General features: G+C 35.3%; 1 protein-coding gene across 5 annotated transcripts in view; it reads left to right on the top strand.

Annotated features, from left to right (window-relative positions):
* Nucleotides 1-1,408: 1,408 nt before the first annotated feature.
* LOC143230117 (rho GTPase-activating protein 26-like) overlaps nt 1,409-15,737 on the top strand; it is a 30,036-nt gene continuing 15,707 nt past the window's right edge. For all 5 annotated transcript variants that reach the window (XM_076463172.1, XM_076463169.1, XM_076463170.1 and 2 more), the window contains exons 1-2: nt 1,409-1,513; nt 15,475-15,634. In XM_076463172.1, coding sequence (XP_076319287.1) covers nt 1,482-1,513; nt 15,475-15,634 — 192 coding nt within the window. In that variant the 5' untranslated portion in view covers nt 1,409-1,481. The remainder of the gene's footprint in view (nt 1,514-15,474; nt 15,635-15,737) is intronic.

Genomic DNA, 15,737 nt, shown 5'->3' with positions numbered 1-15,737 from the left:
ATGTTAGAAGGAGCATAATTAGTAGCCATGTAAGCGAATTATACTAGTATCAAGAGTCCCATTCAATTATCTAAATAAACTAGTATAGCACCCAACCACCCATTTATTAAGCCTACTATTATGCTTGTGTGGCAAGGTGTGTACATCCACATAAAGTAGTGCCATGTTGTTGTTAAATGATGTTATTCATAACTAAAATAGTTATTAGAAATGTTTAGTAAAATTTCTCTAATTTTTATTTCTTTATTTATTTAATACATTATTATATTTGTTACAGAATAGTTTAATAATTTATTTAAAGTTTCTTTATTAAATCCATAACTGTTAATGTTTGTTTCAGTATTTCAACATCATTAATAATATATTGTAATTTATTACATATATATTAAAATATCTGAATAACTGCAAAGTTATAATACTTATAACAAAATATGGTATTATTATTATTAAAGAGGATAAACCATAAATTGGAAAAACAAAATATTTTCTTTTATCACAGATATTTACAATGATATCCTTATCAATTAATCTAATTTCTAAATTTAAATTATGTATTTCTGTACTAGATATTGAAGTATTTTCAATTTCTAATTATGCTGGATAAATACTGTTAGTAACATTATTTATTTCAGGATTATTTATACTAATTAAATCATCTATGTATCTGTAAGTTAAGGTAAAATATTTGGATTTGAGGTGTTTTCAATAAATATATTCTCATAAAGATATAAATTTGCTATACAACTAGAATAGCTAGTTCTCATCGAACTCCTATTACTTGTTTAAAACCTGATTATTGAAAATTATAAAATTATTTTTACTTTCTTTTTTTACTTTAGTTTTTTCTTCTTTACTTCAGAGATCAGTCACCTTCCCACAACTGTCTGCAGGCAGTGAAGGGTGATAGAGATGTGGGATGTTGTGGGCTTGAGCACCCATCTCTCTCTCTTCATTTCTATTTTTAAATCTGTTGCTACTCTTTATTTTATTTCTTTATGTGAGACTGGTAATTGAGGTTAAGACTGAAAGAGTGTATCCCCACTGCAATGTGGATCCTACTTTATCAGTCACTCCAAAACCTATGGTACATTTTATATCCCACAATATATGTTGTACCTTGGGGTCTTTTAATTAGTCCAGCATTTTGGTTTATTATTTTTAAATTTATTTTGTTGCAGTGTCATTTTAGGTTATAACAAACTAATTAGTCAAAGGTTTGAATTTGCTGTTTATAATGCAGTTCTTTCCTTTGATTTTGTTTATCTAACTTTATCAGTACTAATTTTCTCTAACATGTACATGTTTATAATAGGAGAATATCTGTGATGTAATGTTTAAAACCTATAACAGATAATTATGTTAAAAATAAATGACTTCAGTATGATTCTCTTCTACCATGTTTGAACAGAGCAAGAAAACAAAGGTCAGAGGGTTAACGACATACACTTACTGGTCTATAACCTTCCAAAACAAACAAAGATATGTTGGAACTACTGATCTCACATCTGTATCGGTAAGATAACAGCTGTTGATTGTGAGATACAATTACATCTGTGAAGTAATCAAGTGTTTTACGTGTTTCATATATATATATATATGTGTGTGTCATTTAACAAGTATGCTTTTCTTAAATATGAAAAAGAATATATTATTTCATAAAATGTGTTGTTTATTTTCCCAAAAAGGAGGGCCAAAGACATCTAGATGGTTAATTGTTTTAACCAGTTACACCACTATAGAATAGTGTGCTGCCTGTCAGTAAATACTAAAATGACAAGTATACACATTCTATGCAATAATGCATTGTTTGTTAGATGTCAACAAGTGTACACATTGTATGTAATAGTGCATTGTTTGTTAGATGTCAACAAGCATATACACATTGTATGTAATAGTGCATTGTTTGTTAGATGTCAACAAGTATACACACTGTATGTAATAGTGCATTGTTTGTTAGATGTCAACAAGTATACACACTGTATGTAATAGTGCATTGTTTGTTAGATGTCAACAAGTATACACACTGTAATGTAATAGTGCATTGTTTGTTAGATGTCAACAAGTATACACACTGTATGTAATAGTGCATTGTTTGTTTTATTAGATGTCACCAAGTATACACACTGCATGTAATAGTGCATTGTTTGTTAGATGTCAACAAGTATACACACTGTATGTAATAGTGCATTTGTTTGTTAGATGTCAACAAGTATACACACTGTATGTATTGAAGTGCATTGTTTGTTTAGATGTCAACAGCTTATACATACTGTATGTAATAGTGCATTGTTTGTTAGATGTCAACAAGTATACACACAGTATGTAATAGTGCATTGTTTGTTAGATGTCAACAAGTATACACACTGTATGTAATAGTGCATTGTTTGTTAGATGTCAACAAGTATACACACTGTATGTAATAGTGCATTGTTTGTTAGATGTCAACAAGTATACACACAGTATGTATAGTGCATTGTTTGTTGATGTCAACCAGCATACACATGTATTAACCTGTATGTAATAGTGCATTGTTTGTTAGATGTCAACAAGTATACACACTGTATGTAATAGTGCATTGTTTGTTAGATGTCAACAAGTATACACACTGTATGTAATAGTGCATTGTTTGTTAGATGTCAACAAGTATACACACTGTATGTAATAGTGCATTGTTTGTTAGATGTCAACAAGTATACACACTGTATGTAATAGTGCATTGTTTGTTAGATGTCAACAAGTATACACACTGTATGTAATAGTGCATTGTTTGTTAGATGTCAACAAGTATACACACTGTATGTAATAGTGCATTGTTTGTTAGATGTCAACAAGTATACACACTGTATAAATAGTGCATTGTTTGTTAGATGTCAACAAGTATACACATTGTATAAATAGTGCATTGTTTGTTAGATGTCAACAAGTATACACATTGTATAAATAGTGCATTGTTTGTTAGATGTCAACAAGTATACACACTGTATAAATAGTGCATTGTTTGTTAGATGTCAACAAGTATACACACTGTATAAATAGTGCATTGTTTGTTAGATGTCAACAAGTATACACACTGTATGTAATAGTGCATTGTTTGTTAGATGTCAACAAGTATACACACTGTATGTAATAGTGCATTGTTTGTTAGATGTCAACAAGTGTACATACTGTATGTAATAGTGCATTGTTTGTTAGATGTCAACAAGTATACACATTGTATAAATAGTGCATTGTTTGTTAGATGTCAACAAGTATACACACTGTATAAATAGTGCATTGTTTGTTAGATGTCAACAAGCATACACATTGTATAAATAGTGCATTGTTTGTTAGATGTCACGCGTATACACACCGTATGTAATAGTGCATTGTTTGTTAGATGTCAACAAGTATACACACTGTATGTAATAGTGCATTGTTTGTTAGATGTCAACAAGTATACATACCTGTATGTAATAGTGCATTGTTTGTTAGATGTCAACAAGTATACACACTGTATAAATAGTGCATTGTTTGTTAGATGTCAACAAGTATACACACATTGTATGTAATAGTGCATTGTTTGTTAGATGTCAACAAGTATACACACTGTATAAATAGTGCATTGTTTGTTAGATGTCAACAAGCTATACACACTGTATGTAATAGTGCATTGTTTGTTAGATGTCAACAAGTATACACACTGTATGTAATAGTGCATTGTTTGTTAGATGTCAACAAGTGTACATACTGTATGTAATAGTGCATTGTTTGTTAGATGTCAACAAGTATACACACAGTATGTAATAGTGCATTGTTTGTTAGATGTCAACAAGTATACACACTGTATGTAATAGTGCATTGTTTGTTAGATGTCAACAAGTATACACACTGTATGTAATAGTGCATTGTTTGTTAGATGTCAACAAGTATACACACTGTATGTAATAGTGCATTGTTTGTTAGATGTCAACAAGTATACACACTGTATGTAATAGTGCATTGTTTGTTAGATGTCAACAAGTATATATACTGTATGTAATAGTGCATTGTTTGTTAGATGTCAACAAGTATACATACTGTATGTAATAGTGCATTGTTTGTTAGATGTCAACAAGTATACACACAGTATGTAATAGTGCATTGTTTGTTAGATGTCAACAAGCATACACACTGTATGTAATAGTGCATTGTTTGTTAGATGTCAACAAGCATACAATATTAACTGTATGTAATAGTGCATTGTTTGTTAGATGTCAACAAGTATACACACTGTATGTAATAGTGCATTGTTTGTTAGATGTCAACAAGTATACACACTCGTATGTAATAGTGCATTGTTTGTTAGATGTCAACAAGTATACACACTGTATGTAATAGTGCATTGTTTGTTAGATGTCAACAAGTGTACATAACTGTATGTAATAGTGCATTGTTTGTTAGATGTCAACAAGTATACATACTGTATGTAATAGTGCATTGTTTGTTAGATGTCAACAAGTACATACCATACTGTAATAGTGCATTGTTTGTTAGATGTCAACAAGTATACACATTGTATAAATAGTGCATTGTTTGTTAGATGTCAACAAGTATACACACTGTATAAATAGTGCATTGTTTGTTAGATGTCAACAAGTATACACATTGTATAAATAGTGCATTGTTTGTTAGATGTCAACAAGTATACACACTGTATGTAATAGTGCATTGTTTGTTAGATGTCAACAAGTATACACACTGTATGTAATAGTGCATTGTTTGTTAGATGTCAACAAGTGTACATACTGTATGTAATAGTGCATTGTTTGTTGATGATGTCAACAAGTATACACATTGTATAAATAGTGCATTGTTTGTTAGATGTCAACACAGTATACACACTGTATGTAATAGTGCATTGTTTGTTAGATGTCAACAAGTATACACACTGTATGTAATAGTGCATTGTTTGTTAGATGTCAACAAGTATACACACTGTATAAATAGTGCATTGTTTGTTAGATGTCAACAAGTATACACACTGTATGTAATAGTGCATTGTTTGTTAGATGTCAACAAGCGTACACACCTGTATGTAATAGTGCATTGTTTGTTAGATGTCAACAAGTATACACACTGTATGTAATAGTGCATTGTTTGTTAGATGTCAACAAGTATACACACTGTATGTAATAGTGCATTGTTTGTTAGATGTCAACAAGTATACACACTGTATGTAATAGTGCATTGTTTGTTAGATGTCAACAAGTATACACACTGTATGTAATAGTGCATTGTTTGTTAGATGTCAACAAGTATAACACACTGTATGTAATAGTGCATTGTTTGTTAGATGTCAACAAGTATACACACTGTATGTAATAGTGCATTGTTTGTTAGATGTCAACAAGTATACACACTGTATGTAATAGTGCATTGTTTGTTAGATGTCAACAAGTATACACACTGTATGTAATAGTGCATTGTTTGTTAGATGTCAACAAGTATACACACTGTATGTAATATGTGCATTGTTTGTTAGATGTCAACAAGTACACACACACTGTATGTAATAGTGCATTGTTTGTTAGATGTCAACAAGTATACACACTGTATGTAATAGTGCATTGTTTGTTAGATGTCAACAAGTATACACACTGTATGTAATAGTGCATTGTTTGTTAGATGTCAACAAGCATACACACACTGTATGTAATAGTGCATTGTTTGTTAGATGTCAACAAGTATACACACTGTATGTAATAGTGCATTGTTTGTTAGATGTCAACAAGTATACACACTGTATCATGTAATAGTGCATTGTTTGTTAGATGTCAACAAGTATACACACTGTATGTAATAGTGCATTGTTTGTTAGATGTCAACAAGTATACACACTGTATGTAATAGTGCATTGTTTGTTAGATGTCAACAAGTGTACACATTGTATAAATAGTGCATTGTTTGTTGGATTTCAGTGAACAGATATATAATATATTAAATAATGATATATACGTATTGAAATTACATTATTCACAACTAAATATAATTGTGAGCAATTTTTTTATAAATTTTTTCAATATTTATTTAATATGTTCTTATTTTTATCACAAAAAGTTCAATAGTTTTATTTAAAGTTTCTTTATTAAATCCATTAAAAATTAATATTCATGTTAGTATTTGAACATTAATAATAAAATACTGTGGTTTATTACAAAATCTAAATGATTATAACAGTAGAATGTGGTACATTAGTATTAAAAGAGAATAAATCATATATTGGAAAGTTAAACATCAGTAGTGAGAGGTTTGGATTTATTGTTTTTAACACAGTCCTTGTAAATCTTTTTTTATTATTTTACTTGAATGTATTTATTAATATTCTGTGTGTGTGTATATATATATTAAACAACAGAGAACACCATTGTGAAGATATTTATAAAATATTAACAAGTAGATATTATAATTTGTAGGATGTTTGTTAATAAATATATATCGTGTAATGAAGCTTGTTGTTTATAACGTATCCAGAAGTATAGTTTATTTAATAAAGTTTGTCATCTGTATTATATACCCCTTGAGGTGGATTCCTGTATGTGGTGAGGGGACCTCTGAGAGGAAGAACTGTAATTTCAGTTTACCTCCTCTGGGATCTGAACATTCACCCACGTGTTTAATGTATGTGGTATCTTATAGAAAGGGAGGAGAGATTCTTGGTGGTTGCGGTGTCATTCATGGTGAGTTTATGTTGATGGCACTTCCTAACATACCTTTGGACTTTAATTCCTGTAGACAAATGTCTCACTCAAGGTCAGTTGGCTGATTCAATTTAGGCTGGGATCAGCTAATTACTGGTGTTGTAGGTGAGTGTTTGACATCTACACCAAAACATAGTGTTCTCCTGAATTTGAAAGCTTCTGGAGATATACCAGTTAAAGGTACTTCCCAAGCTTCTGGAGATGTAACAGTTGAAGGTACTTCCCAAGCTTCTGGAGATGTACCAGTTGAAGGTACTTCCCAAGCTTCTGGAGATGTACCAGTTGAAGGTACTTCCCAAGCTACATTGAGTTCGTACCAGGGAGAGGAATTTACAAAACGTTCCCAAGCTGATGATTCTTACCTTTTTGTTCCAGTCAAGTGGTTTCTGGTGTGTGATGTAAAAATGGAATTATGCTGCCTACCAACATTCTCATCCTGATGTTCACATCACTATGTCTACCTGCTACTGTCAAGGTAGGTTATCTGAACTGTAAGGGTCAGTTTTATGTTCCTAATCTTCTTGGGTGTTTCCATACTAGCAGTTCAGACATTCTTTGATATATGCTCGTTATGGTGCCAAAACCCATGACATTCATGAGTGTGTTTCAATCGCCCTCACTATGTCAGTTATGGTGGTTTCCACCTCTCTTACTTTCAATCTTGCCCTAAATGGGTGGCAAAGAAAAAGGTACAACATTTACATATTTTAAACATCATTTCTTACCCTGAGAGTTGGAAGTTGTTGTCCCCTGTTTCACCTTGGATATTTCACTACTATAGTGTAGATCATTTTCAGTACCTCCATCATTTTTTTTCCACACCATGTAAAGTGTCTTTTGCCCCTGTGGAATGCCAGAGTTGGCAAATTCACATCCATTCAAGTCTCTGTTCCTACTACTGTTTCAATGACTGCTTGTGTCTATCTCCTTTATCCCTGAGGCCCCTTGGTGTTGATTCCTGTATGTGGTGAGGGGACTTCCCAAGGAAAGTTCTGTTCTTTCAGTTTACCTCCTTTGGGATCTGAACATCCACCCACGTGTTTGCTATGTGTGGCGATCTGTGAAGGGGAGGAGAGGATCCTGGTGGTTGAGGGGTCCAACCCTAACACACCACTTTGGCCTTGAAATCCTGTAGATGGGTGACCTTGGGGTAGCTCCTCTTGGGTCATTCGGCTGGTCCACTTAAGCTAGAGTCAAACAGTGTTGGATGTTCTCATCAGGTGTTGTGGACATTATATTTGATGCTGGTGTTTGGGTATAGTACTCACAAAACCCTGGCATTGCTGCAGTGTCTTTGTTTGGCATTGTAGTGAGTCACCTCATAGGGCTACATGGTGAGTGGGGTCAGTGGGCACCAAAATTTCCTTTTTTTATTATGGATCCCCGAAATAAAAACTTAAATAAAATAGTGAAAAACAATTCATAAGTAAATGACCATGTCTTGAAGATTCTGAGCAATGATCTTCAACATTTGTAACACATGTACCTCATTTACTTATACTAAATTCTCTTTCAGACAAACCTTTAGGGGAAATGTCTCCCTTTTTCATTCAGAAGGGACTAGACTCACTAGAGGAACTTGCTGGCTCTCCAAAGTCAGTAAAGAAGCTTTGATCTGGTGACATATTGGTGGAAGCATCCACATTTCAACACAGTGAACTCCTCGTGCATTCAAAGGAAATTGGGGATATATCTATTGAGGTTACACCTCATGCTACTTTGAATTCATCACAAGGAGTTATTGTTGAGAGGAATTTGAAGAACATTCCCAAGTCAGAGATTCTCGCTGGTTTCTTCATTCAAGGAGTTTCTGCAGAGAGGCGTATCTCCACTCGCAAAGATGGAATTACAATGCTGACCAATGTCTTCATTCTGACATTTACATCACCACGTCCGCCTACCACCATCAAGGCTGGTTATCTTAATTGTAGGGTACAGCCATACATTTCAAATCCTCTCTGATGTTTCCAGTGTCAGTGGTTTAGTCATTCAAAGATGTCATGTCTGGGTTCCTTGATGTGTGCTCATTGCAGTGTTAAGGATCAGTTGGACCTGATGATGTACATTATGAAATGCTGCACCATCTATCTCCTGCTTCTCTTGCTATTCTTCTGATTGTTTTTAACCAGATCTGTCAGGAGAATGTTATTCCTGATGCCTGGCACCAGGCTGTTGTCCTGCCTTTTTCTTAGCCTGGGAAGGATCCTCAAATTCCCTCAAACTACCGTGCAATTGCTTTGACTAGCTGTCTCTGTAAGATGTTAGAGAGGATGGTTAATGCTAGTCTTGTTTGGTTTGTCGAATCAAATAACCTCCTCTTGCCCACCTAGTGTGGGTTCTGAAGACAGCGCTCCACTGTGGACAACCTGATTTGACTTGAAATGTTAATCAGAGAAGCCTTTCTCAAATGACATTTTGTATCAATATTATTTGACACTAAGAAGGCTTATGATACAACGTGGAGGTATGGCATTTTGCGAGAACTCCATATATATGAGTTACGTGGTTATTTACCCATGTTTATTAAAATTTTTTGATGGAAAGGAGATTCCAAGTTCGTGTGGGTTCGACACTTTCCCGCTCTTTTCTACTGGAACTTGGGGTCCCTCAGGGCTGTGCTTTGAGTGTCACACTTTTCAGTATAAAGATAAATGCCATCACTGAACAACTCCTCTCTCTGTTGGAAATGGGATCTATGTCGATGACTTTCACATCTTGTGTCAGTCATTGAACATGAGATATATTGAGCAGCAACTACAAACTGCTCTCTATCATGTACTGAAGTAGACCACGGTGAACGGGTTTAATTTCTCTCTCTCTAAAACCGTTTGCATGCACTTTTGCCACCAACGGGGTATTCACCCTGATCCTGAACTCCATATCGGTGAAGTTTCACTGCCAGTGGTCCCTGAGACCAAGTTCTTGGGGCTTATCTTTGAACGTAAGCTGGCCTTTATACCACACTTAAAGCAGCTATGGGTCAAATGCACAATAGCACTGAACATCCTCTGTGTCCTCTCTACAACCATTTGGGGAGCGGATTGATGTTCTATGTTAAAGATATATTGTGCTCTTATTCGATTGAAACTCGACTATGGATCAGTGGTCTCTGGCTCTGTCAGACCCTTGGCCTTAAAGATGCTGGACCCCATTCATCATCAAGGACTTCAACTCTGCACGGGGCTTTCCGCACCTCCTCAGTTCAAAGCTTATATGTAGAATCTCATAAACCTTCTCTGCACCTTTGCCGTTTGCAACTGTTTTTACTATATTCTTTGAAACTTCATTCCTCACCAAAGCATCCCACCTGGGGATGTGTTTTCCTTCCTCAGTGGGCCTTACTTATTCAGAACAGATGATCTACCATTGCTCCTTTTTACCTTTGCATCCAGGCGCAATTTGATGAATTGGATCTGTCCTTGGATAACATTGCAGAATCCACTGGTCAGCCCATCCCACCATGGCTTATTATAGTCCCCAAATGTGACCTTTCTTTAAGTCATCTGAGAAAGGCAGATACTCCCAATTGGAAGTACTGTCTCTTATTTACTGAACATCTTTTGAACAATCTTTCTATTCCAATTTATACGGATGGTTCCAAATCAGATAACTCTGATTATTATTTTTATTACGATTTTGCTACATGTCTTTTAAAACTTTTATTACTTTACCTTTTGATAATGGCTGTTATGACACATAACCCGGAACCAGGACTAGAAAGACCAACTTCAGGTGACTGACAGTGGTTCTTGTAATTACCTGTTAGTCTTCCTGGCAGGTTATGATCATTACCATTCTGCTACAGGAAGTCCTTTACAACTTCTCTTACTCTGCTTTCTCTCTTAACATTGTAAACTAGGTGTCAACATTGGTTTTATACTTTTTCTGTTTATCAATGATGTTTTGTTTTACCTTCATTTCCTTTTATGTATTTTACTACATTTAATTTATTTTTACCTTTTTACCTGACGTTTGGCGCAGATAGCCAAGCTGCTTTGTGCCATAAAACACGAAATCAACCAAACAACCTTGGATAACATTGCTGTACCCAGTGGTCAGCCTATCCTTGCCATGGCTTCTTATAGACCCCAAATGTGACTTTTCTTTAAGTCAGCTGAGAAAAGCAGACACTTCTGATTGGAAGTACTGTCTGTTATTTGCTGAACATCTTTCGAACCATCCTCCCATTCCTCTTTATACAGATGGTTCAAAATCAGGTGACTGTGTGGGCTCTGCCATGGTTTGTTGTGTGCAGAATCCCCTCTACAGCTTCTGTGTTCACTGCTGAACTGTACGCCATTTTTCTTGCCCTGGATCACATAGAAACTAAGCAGTACTCAAACTGCACTATTTATATTGACTCGCTTAGTTCTCTACTGGCCCTGGAATCGCTTCCGCGTTGGCTCACACCCTGTTCTCGCTGATATTCATAACCGACTGGCCCATTTCTCATTAACATCTACTTCTCTCCAGTTTTTCTGGATACCAGGCCATGTTGGTATTCGCCATTGAAAGGCCATTAATCTTTTAATGCAATACATTTTAATTTATACATTAGACCTTTTTTAATGTGATTCCCTTTTAAGAATCAAAGTCCATCTATTTCGATTTGAAATTAGAAAATGGCTATAACATCAAATAACTCTGAACCTGGACTGGAAAGGCCAACTTCAGTTGACTGGCAGTGGTTTTTTTTGTACTTATTTGTTGGTCTTCCTGGTGAGTTATGATAATTACAGTTATGCTACAAAAAGTCCTTTACACCTTGTAGAACTTTAGTTTTTCTCATAACGTTGTAGAATAGATGTAAACATTGGTTTTATGCTATTTATGTGTTTTTTAAACTTTGTTTTGTTTTGCCTTAATTTTCTTTTATGAATTTTACTAAATTTTCTTTAATTTTAACTTTTTACTGAATGTTTGGTGCAGACAGCCTAGCTGCTTTGTGTCCTAAAACACCAAATGATCCAACTAACCAACCAGTCATCCCTGAGGTGCGGAATCATTATTTGGTCTTGTCTTCAGTGTCTGGAGTTTTCATCCTTTGACAGGATCTGCCCAATATTCCTCAGGCAGGTTCCATGTAGGTTGACAAACCTTTTTCTTCAAAAAACAAATGTTGTTGTCACAAATAGGATTTTCTTATCAGTTCTTCTCCACCTAAATAAAAAATGGCCACATTGATACAATGAAACTGTTGAAGTTTTCATTTTAATTTGGATGTCTTTAAGGCTGTGATGAATTCCTATTGGCTTGTGTGTTTCTTCCTGAAACCTACTTACTGTTACCTTTTGGCAGTTTTCTGAATGACAGGTTGTGTGATGTACAGGTTTGTGGCACTACTGGTTGACCAGCACATACCCACCATGTCTGTGTCACTTGATACACCCTTAGAGGTTGCACACGTTTCTCTGTGGGTCATAAGATTACTGTTTGGTCTCTTCTGCTTTCTCCAGGGGAGACTTATGACCAATTTTAATACCTTTATAGAATAGTTGCTGTCTTCATCTTGGGAGACTTTAAAGGACATAATTCTCTATGGGATACTGGTGATATTGATAGGAGGTTTCATTTTGTAGAGTATATGCTTTCAGATCACAACTTTTCCCTGATACTGGTTAATGTACCCATTTTCCTGACCAGTCTTTTACTGTTATTAATCTCTCTGTTCTTCTATAATTTTTTCTCATTCTTCATCATTTTGAGTAAGATTAGCTGTGGTTGACACCACCCAAGTCAAGTGCCACAGTTGAAGTTTAGCACGGTAATTGGTTATTATTCACTGTTTTCTTGGAACTTGATCTTGCTGTTTTTTTATCCTTCCATCTATTAATGAAGTGGAAGTAGTAACTCATTGTATAGTTCCAATGGTTGTTTATTATATCCTCCAAAATCATATGATGTTTCCTCTGTCATCCTTATCTAATGGGGTTTCGTGCCTGCCATCAGGCATGGAAAACTCTTAAATAGTACTGGGATACCTTTTGTAGCTGTCCCACTCTTTCTGACCATTTTTCTTTCCAGCAGGAATGTGCCTGAGTCTGACTGGTCAGGCAGTAAAGCCAGAAGGAATTCTGGATTAAGTTCATTACTGGCATCTCTTCTACCACCAGTTACAAAGTTGTTTGGGGAAAAGATTGGAAAGATAATTGGGATGTAGGGCTCTCGTTTCATCCACTTTTGATTTTGTTTCCATTTGGCTGGGAAGTACCTGAAGTACAGATTATTGTTAATACTCTTGGGGAAAGTTCTATTTTTCTAGTACTTATGTCTCTTCCTCCACCTTCTTGGCCATCAAGTCTTACACTGAGAAATCATTCCTTTTCTGTGAGGAAGATCATCTTTACTATTATAATCACCTATTTACACTTAAGCTTGCTCTTCATCAGTCTGATATTACATCAGTCAGACCTGATGATATTCACTATAAGAAACTGTGACATACCTCTCTTGCTCTTTTTCTGATTGTTTTTAGCTGTATTTAGTTGGAGAATATGTTTTGTGATGCTTGGAGCAAGGCTGTTCTCCATTTTTTCAAAACCTAGAAAAGATCCCAAGTTTCCTTCTAATTATCATCCAATTTCTTTGACTAGCTGTCTTTGTAAGGTCTTGGATAAGGTAATTAATACACATCTTGTTTGGTACTTTGAATCAGTCAGCTTCCTCTCATAAACTCAATGTGGTTTATATTGACAGTATTCCACTGTGGACTACTTGGTTTGTGTTGAAACTTTGATCAGGGAAGCCTTCTTGAAGAGAGAACATCTTGTTTCTGTCTTCTTTGATATTAAAAAGGTTTATGACACTTCTTATAGGTTTGGTATTTTGTGTGCCTACACTCCTGTAGGTTGTGTGCTACTTGCCCATTTTTATGCAAAATGTTTTATAAAATCAGGGACTTTGAGACCCTCAGGGTTGTCTTGAATGTTATTCTTTTTATTATCAAGAACAACACTAACACTAAACAACATCCTTCTGTTGTTACTAATGGCCTCCATGTTGACTGTCGGTATCTTCCATGTTTCTTGTTGATCATTAGACGTGAGGTTTATAGAGTGGCAGCTCGAGACTGCCCTCACCTGCTTATTAAGGTGAGCACAGCAAATGGTTTCATCTTTTCTTTCTTTAAAACCATATGCATTATTTTTTCCAACAACAGGGTTTAAATCATTTTCTTGAACTATAGCTCGGTGATTTTCTTTTTTCTGTAGTTTGTGAAATGAAGTTCTTGGGACTTATTTTTTACTGTAAACTTATTTGGTTTCTGTATTGAAGATCTGTTGTGTCATTATAAACTGGACTGTGGGTCTCTGGTTCTACCAGTCCCTCTGACGTGTTGGATCCTGTACACGGTCTGGGAGTTCAGCTATGGGGTTTTCCACACTTCACCAGTCTAGAGTCTGTACACTGAATCCCATGAACCTTCTCTTCACCTCAGCTGTTTACGGTTTTCATTATGCTACCAAACTTCAATCCTTATCACATAATCCAAGATAGGATTATGTTTTCCTTCCTCAGTAAGCTGTGCTCTTTTGAAATAGATTGTTTGACATTCCTCATTTTGGCCTTCTTATCCAAGCACAGCTGAATGAATGAATTGGATCTCTCATTTGATGGCATTGCTGATTTTAGTGATCAGCTTATCCCACCATGGCTTATTACCATCCTCACCTTTGACCTTTCCTTGGGTCATTTGAGAGAGGTGAATACATCTGATTGGAAGTACTGTCTTCTCTTTGCTGAATGTCTTTCAAAGAATTCTTCTGTGTCTGTTGTACATATGGTTCAAAACCAGGTGATTCTGTAAGCTCTACCATGTTACCACAGATTGTGTTCAGTGCAGAGTTGTATGTCATTTCTCTTGCCTTGGATCATGTATAAGCTAAGCAGTACACTCACCTGTACCATTTACACAGATTCTCTTACCTCTCTGTTGGCCTTGGAATCACTTAATGTAAGTTCTCATCCTGTTATTATCAGAAACAACTGGCCCACGTTTCATTATCTTCTGTTTATTGATACCTGGCCGTGTTGGTATTCTTGGTAACAAACTTGCTGACACCACAGCAAAGTCCACCTGCTCTGGCACTGTGACAGCAGTGTCTCTCTTGTATTTGGACTATAGTCTTATGATTAGGACCTGGCTTCACATCAGTTGGCATTCAGTTTGGGGTGAGTAAATTCATAAGTTTTTCAAGGCTGAATCTCTGGTTCTTTGATTATCTAGTTTCTGTAAAGGTCAGATGGAGGAAGATATTTTGTAGTAGACTGTGCACTGGTCACATTTTTTTACTTATCCTCTTCATTGGGACTGGCCTGTCAATATGTGGTCTTGGTGACACTCAAGTCACAATTGTCCATGTTGTGCTGTTGTTTGAGCAATGTCACCATTTTAGACACAATTTCTAATGATTTAACCCTGATATTGGGTCGTGTCATTGATGATGTTGATGCTGTCCAACATGATTGTGTTTTCAGTCTTACAGTTTGTTGGTATTTCTGTATTTACTCAAGTCTTACCTGTTTAATTGTCTAATTTTCACATTTTATTGTGATTTACGTGCAGCTTTTTACTGCTTGTTTATTCAACCAGATAGTCTAGTTGGCAAACAACTAACTTGTGAGATATCCATAAATATATCTAATGTAATAGATTGTTGTTTGTAAGATACTGATAAGTAAATGTTGTGTAGTAAAGTTTGTTATTTGTAAGGTAACTGTAAATATATGTTGAATAATAAAGTATGTTTGCGTTCAGGGTTGCTCAGCATTCTGATAAGAACCTCATGACAGTTTCTAACCTTGGTGTCTGTTTCGGACCAACGCTTCTCCGACCTGAGGAAGAAACAGTTGCATCCATCATGGACATCAAGTTTGGAAATATTGTGGTAGAAATTCTCATCGAAAACTGTGATAAGGTAATAACATGTAAAACTAGAAGAATTCTGAACAGCTCAACACGTACAACACTCAGTAAAGAAATCCAATAGTCACTAATATCTGGTGATATGTTGTTAAAAT

Source organism: Tachypleus tridentatus, chromosome 10 (assembly GCF_004210375.1).
Source record: "Tachypleus tridentatus isolate NWPU-2018 chromosome 10, ASM421037v1, whole genome shotgun sequence".
Classification (NCBI taxonomy): domain Eukaryota; kingdom Metazoa; phylum Arthropoda; class Merostomata; order Xiphosura; family Limulidae; genus Tachypleus; species Tachypleus tridentatus.
This window is presented reverse-complemented; position numbering and strand designations above follow the sequence as displayed.